The following is a 6850-nucleotide window of genomic DNA, read 5'->3' as shown; positions in this document are numbered from 1 at the left end:
AACCCGACCTGCACATGTGCAGAAAATGACCTTCACTTAGGCAAACTTGCAGGTCGGGAAAAATTTCCTGACCTGCATTACTTTGCAGACCAAAACTGCACTTCGGGTTTTAAAACCCGACGTGTAGAAAAACACAAGAAACATTGCATTTCGGGTTTTAAAACCTAAAGTGCAGTCAAAAGATGAAATAAAAGATTAAGGAAAAAAATGACAAAAATGAAGATGCAAACTGACACGACTTATGAGATAAGTCGATCAACATTGGATGACATGGGCTACGAAATGAACAAATTTCGTAGGGGTTGTCCTATGATTCAGGCACATAGGTAGACCTGCAGGTTGAGAAAAATTTCCCGACCTACACATAGGCAAACCTACAGGTCTTCGCGACCTGCATTACTTTGCAGACCAAAACTGCACTTCGGGTTTTAAAACCCGACATGCAGAAAAACACAAGAAACACTACATTTCGGGTTTTAAAACCTAAAATGCAATCAAAAGATGAAATAAAAGATTAAGGAAAAAAAAAAAAACTGACAAAAACGAAGATGCAAACTGACACGACTTACGAGATAAGTCGATTGACCTTGGAGGATGTGGGCTACGAAACAAACAAATTTCGTAAGGGTTGTCCCATGATTCAGGCTAGTTGAAATCGGCGACAACAAATTGTACTTTATTTCATAATTATTTAACTTGATTATATTCTAAACCATTCCATCTAGACCTACTCCTCTAATGCATATGTTAATTGAGACTTGCATAATTAACCTAGATTAACCAATGAGTGTTTATTTTCCTTTTCACTATATAATAAGATATTGGCTTTAAATCAAACAATTTTTCCAACGCTACGACATTAGAAAATAATTGTAATGTGATTTTCATTTCTAAATAGTAACTAAGTCTTCTATTCCATTATGACTCTTCAAATTATTATTTATTTAAACTAATCCATTCTAGCTAGCCAATCTCTAAGTTAGTACAACAAGTAGATAGTACATATTTTTTCTAATGTAAATGTATCTTGTATAAATGGTCTTTATCAAACATGAAATTTGAAATCTTTTGAAATAATATTATAGTCAAATGATTTAATCTTCCCATCCATTTTCCATATTCTCTTAGAGATGCTTTAATTTTAATCTCATTATTGATCACAAAGACTAAATCATTATTGAGTGAGATTTTTAATCCAAATATTTGGTGTAGTTAAGAAACTCACATAATGTTTTTATTATATTAATATTATTATTAATTCTGCAATCATTGAATTTTTTTTATGATCTTAATATGCTAAAATTAAATTCAATAGCATTTTACAAATAAGAATTGACTGCTTTGCCACATCCCTCCTCTCAAAATATGTCAGATAGTTTCGATGTAAACTACTGGAAAGAAGGTTTTAATCAGTTGAAACTTTCTCCTGGCAATGAATAACGCAGCACTTCTTCTACTGCCAATGCAATTATGGCACACTAGTCTGAATAACACTTCACAATTTCCACTGGGAATGTCGTTATGGCCGACGTAGACTGAATAACACTGCACACATTCCACGATTCAATTACAATCATATAATGCCATTACTATCCACAGTTCATCTCAACATCGCAGCATTATGTAGAGAGGGCCAGTTCAAGCAGGCGCTGCACATTCTGCGTATTACACACAATGCCCCTGAAAACTACTCTACATTTCTTCAATTACTACAGATCTGTATGCTCAAAAACACTCTTTCACAAGTGAAAAAACTCCTCTCTTTCATCTCTCAAAGGCGATTTTCCTTTGCTACACGCACAACTTTTCATAATAAGCTTATTTACTTTTATGTCAAATGCGGAAGTTTGGTAGATGCCCGAGAAGTGTTTGACCGCATGAAAGAACGAGACGGCGTCTCATGGAATACGATTATTACAGCGTACAGAAGACATGGGTATCCTCACGAGGCAATCACACTCTTTCACCATATGCAACAAACAGGTCTCCAACCCGATAAGTTCACATTTGCCAGCGTACTCCCTGCATGTGCCGAAATTGGAGCACTGAAGCAAGGCATGGACATCCATCATGCCATAAAGGATAGAGGATTCTTGTCAGATGTTGTAGTTTCAAGTGCCTTGGTAGACATGTATGCAAAATGTGGGAGTATAAACAAGGCACGTGAACTGTTTGACAGAATGCCTCAAACAGATGTGTTCTCCTGGACTGCAATGATTGCAGGATACGTACAAAATGGATTTGATGATAAGGCTTTAGAAGTATTCAAGCAAATGCAATTGGCAGGTGTGAAGCCAAATTCTGCAACCATCGCCAGCATTCTCCCTGCCTGTGCCAGAATGGGAGCTTTGGAACAGGGTATGAATATCCATCAAATCATAAACAAAAGGGGAATCTTATCAGGTGTTATAGTTACAACCGCCCTGGTAGACATGTATGCAAAATGTGGAAGCATAGACAAGGCACATCAACTGTTTGAAAGAATGTCTCAAAGAGGTGTTATCTCATGGACAGTGATGATTGAGGGATATGCACAAAATGGATTTGTTGAAAAAGCTTTAAAAACTTTCAAGCAAATGCAATTGACAGGAGCAAAGCCGAATTCCACAACTTTTGCCAGCATCCTTCGTGCCTGTGCCCAAGCAGGGGCTTTGGAACAGGGTATGGCTATCCATCAAAGCATAAAGGATTCGAAACTATCGTCAGATGTCCTGGTTACAACTGCCCTTCTAGACATGTATGCAAAATGTGGAGGCATCGACAAGGCACGTGAACTCTTTGACAGAATGTCTCAAAGAGATGTCATCTCATGGACTGCAATGATTGCGGGATACGCACAGAATGGATTTTTTGAGAAAGCTTTAGAAATTTTCAAGCAAATGCAATTGGCAGGTGTAAAACCAAATCCTACAACCTTTGCCAGCATCCTCCCTGCCTGTGCCAAAATGGAAGCTTTGGAACAGGGTATGGACATCCATCAAAGCATAAATGAAGGGGGATTTTTGTCAGATATTGTATTAGGAAATGCTCTTGTACACATGTATTCAAAATGTGGAAGAATTGACAAAGCACGTGAACTGTTTGACAAGTTGCCTCAAAGAAATGTAGTTTCATGGACTGCAATGATTGCAGGATATGCACAAAATGGATTTTTTGAATTGTCTTTAGAAAATTTCAAGCAAATGAAATTGGCAGGAATAAAGTCAGACTCCACAACCTTTGCCAGTATCCTTCTTGCTTGTGCCAAAATGGGAGCTTTGGAACAGGGTATGGAAATCCATCAAAACATAATGAAAGGGGGATTTTTGTCAGATATTGTAATTGGAAATGCTCTGGTAGACATGTATGCAAAATGTGGAACTATAGACAAGGCACATGAGTTGTTTAACGGAATGCCTGAAAGAGATGTCATTTCATGGAATGCAATGATTAGAGGATATGCGCAAAATGGATTTAATGAGAAGGCTTTAAAAACTTTCAAGCAAATGCAATTGGCGAATGCAAAGCCAGACTCGACAACTTTTGCCAGCATCCTCCCTGCCTGTGCCAAGATGGGAACTGTGGAACATGGTATGGACATCCATCAAAGCATAATAAAATGGGGATTTTTGTGGGATATTATAGTTGGAAATGCTCTGGTAGACATGTATGCAAAATGGGGAATCATGGACAAAGCACGTGAGCTGTTTGAAAGAATGCCAAAAAGAAATGTGATTTCCTGGACTGCAATGATTGCAGGATATGCACAAAATGGATTTGTTGAAAAGGCTTTGGAAACTTTCAAGCAAATGCAATTGGCAGGTGTAAAGCCAGATTCGGCAACCTTTGCCAGCATCCTCCCTGCCTGTGCCAAAATGGGAGCTTTGAAACAGGGTATGGACATCCATCAAAGCATAATGGAAGGGGGTTTTTTATCAGATGTTATAGTTGGAAATGCTCTACTAAATATGTATGCAAAATGTGGAAGCATAGACAAGGCACGTGAACTGTTTGACAGAATGCTACAAAGAGACATCATCTCATGGAATGCAATGATTGCAGGATATGCACAAAATGGATTGGTTGAAAAGGCTTTAGAAACCTTCAAGAAAATGCAATTGGAAGATGTAAAGCCAAACTCCATAACCTTTGCCAGCATCTTCCCTGCATGTGCCAAAATGGGAGCTTTGGAACAGGGCATGGACATCCATCAAAGCATAAAGGATAGAGCAATTTTGTCGGATGTTGTTGTTGCGACAGCCCTTCTAGATGTGTATGCAAAATGTGGAAGCATAGACAAGGCACGTGAATTATTTGACAGAATGCCTCAAAGAGATGTGGTCTCATGGACTGCAATGATTGCAGGATATGCACAAAATGGATTGGTCGAAAAGGCTTTAGAAACCTTCAAGCAAATGCAATTGGAAGGTGTAAAGCCAAATTCCACAACCTTTGTCAACATCCTCCCTGCTTGTTCAAAAATGGGAGCTTTGGAACAGGGTATGGATATCCATCAAAGCATAATGGATAGGGGGTTTTTGTCAGATATTATAGTTGGAAAAGCTCTAGTAGACATGTATGCAAAATGTGGAAGCATAGACAAGGCACGTGAATTATTTGACAGAATGCCTCAAAGAGACATCATCTCATGGAATGCAATGATTGCAGGATATGCACAAAATGGACTAGTCGAGAAAGCTATAGAAATTTTCAAGCAAATGCAACTGGCAGGTTTAAAGCCAAATTCCACAACCTTTGCTAGCATCCTCCCTGCCTGTGCCAAAGTTGGAGCTTTGAAACAAGGTATGGACATCCATCAAAGCATAATGGAAGGAGGATTTATTTCAGATGCCATAGTTGCAACTGCCCTGATAGACATGTATGCAAAATGTGGAAGTATAGACAAGGCACGTGAACTTTTTGACAAAATGCCTCAAAGAGATGCCATTTCATGGAATGCCATGATAGCAGGATATGCACAAAATGGATATTGCAAGGATGCTCTCAAAATCTTTGAACTAATGAAGCACTCTGGAACATATCCTGACAGTGTAAGCTTTGTTTGCGTTCTATTTGCATGCAGCCATGGAGGCTTCGTGGACAAGGGCTGTACATACTTCAATAACATGAGCAAGCCTTATCACATTAAACCTTCAGTTGATCATCATGTCTGCATGGTTGACCTTCTTGCCCGTGCTGGCTACCTAGAGGACACCCTAAACTTTATCATTAAGATGCCATTTAAACCTGTGTTGGTTGTGTGGATGAGTTTACTTGGTGCCTGTAGGTCACATGTTAATATAGGCTTAGGAGTATTTACAGCGAGACTGCTTTTTGATTTGGATCCTAAGAATGCTGCGATTTATGTTCTCCTCTCAAACATCTATGCAGAAATGGAGAGGTGGGGTGAGGTTCAAATTGTAAGGAGATTAATGAAAGATAGAGGGATCAAAAAGATCCCTGGATGTAGTTGGATTGAAGGCCATAAAATGGTACATTTCTTTTGTGTAGGAGACAGATCACATCCACAGAATATAGATCCATACAAGGTTGGAGAAATTTGCTAGGGAAATGAAGGCAGTGTATTTTCAAATTCAGGACATTTACTTAATGATGTGGAAGAGAGAAAAAATAATTACTTCTCTGCCACTAAAGTGAAAGGTTGACGATTGCATTTGGTTTGTTGAACACGCCCCTGGAACAATTGCTGGAGTTGTTGGAACCTTAAGAGTATGTGTTGATTGCCACACTGCAGTGAAATTTATCTCCAAGATTTTTGCTCGAGAAATTGTTGTGAGAGATGCAAACTATTTCCATCATTATAAATATGGACAATGTTCTTGCCAAGATTATTGGTGATTCTGAATTAAACAATCTGAAAATAGGATTGTACTATAATAATGTGAACTATGCCAGACTTGCAGTAATAATCACGTAACAGGGTTTTATTTTCAGTTTCTAGAAAGTTTTTTATTTTGTTTCAAGTATTTGGCAATCTACACCATACTGTTGGCTTCTAATTTCAGATCACTGCCTATTATATACACTGTTGAAGCATCTGCCAAACAAATTCATGTTTTATGATAACATGAACGTTTCATTGAATTGATCTCGTGAAGTTTGCATATGTATAAATAAAAATCAAAAGTTGGAGGTTGCAGGAGGTAGAGAATGGGGAAAAATTTAAAGATATTTGATCAGCAAGAAATGAGAGATGAGGGTTCATAATTATCAATGCTGTTATATATGTATATGTATATATTGGATTGATTGTATTATCTTTTGTATTAGGTGGGATCATTTGGAATTAACTTATATTTTTCAGATTATGTATGTAATTTTATGTGAGTGTATATAGATTTTGTCTCATTTATAGCTAGATATTTATGAGGTTTCTTCGCATCCCTTAGCTTAGTGAGATGGCTAATAGATTTGTGATTACACAATTTGTGAGGTTTCTTAAAATTTAGTTTGTTGCAGTCTATTTGGTTATTATTAGAAATAAGATATTATAATTTATGTATGAAGAAATGAAAAACTTATAATTGTGTTTATATTGTAATTAGTAGATATCCACTGTACTTGAAAAACTTGTGTAATGAGGTTTATGGATGGGTGTTAGAGAGAAGATAAACATTTGTATAAGTAAAAATTAAATCACAATTTATATTGTTATTGCACTACTATGCATGATGAGATATATAAATCAATATTAATGAGATGACATTTTGAAGGTGGTTGGGAGAGAGATAAATAGAGCATTCTATAAGTGTTTGGAGTGACAATAGGTTTAACAAGAGGATCAAGGCTATGAGAATTCCAAAGAAACATAAAAATAATTAACCATTCTATGAAAACAATTAACAATTAT

The 6850-nt window shown here is 37.1% G+C and overlaps 1 protein-coding gene across 1 annotated transcript; it reads left to right on the top strand.

The window, feature by feature from the left end:
- The first annotated feature begins 1580 nt into the window (after positions 1-1580).
- Positions 1581-5546, top strand: LOC131045228 (pentatricopeptide repeat-containing protein At2g03880, mitochondrial). The gene is made up of 5 exons (XM_057978776.2): positions 1581-2115; positions 2224-2358; positions 2590-2769; positions 3340-3570; positions 4951-5546. The coding sequence occupies exons 1-5, from the start codon at positions 1581-1583 to the stop codon at positions 5544-5546; spliced, it is 1677 nt and encodes a 558-aa protein (XP_057834759.2).
- The last annotated feature ends 1304 nt before the right edge of the window (positions 5547-6850 follow it).

The sequence above is a fragment of the Cryptomeria japonica genome, chromosome 10 (assembly GCF_030272615.1).
Source record: "Cryptomeria japonica chromosome 10, Sugi_1.0, whole genome shotgun sequence".
Lineage (NCBI taxonomy): Eukaryota > Viridiplantae > Streptophyta > Pinopsida > Cupressales > Cupressaceae > Cryptomeria > Cryptomeria japonica.
Note: the sequence above shows the minus strand (reverse complement) of the source record. Positions and strands in the feature narration are given on the sequence as shown.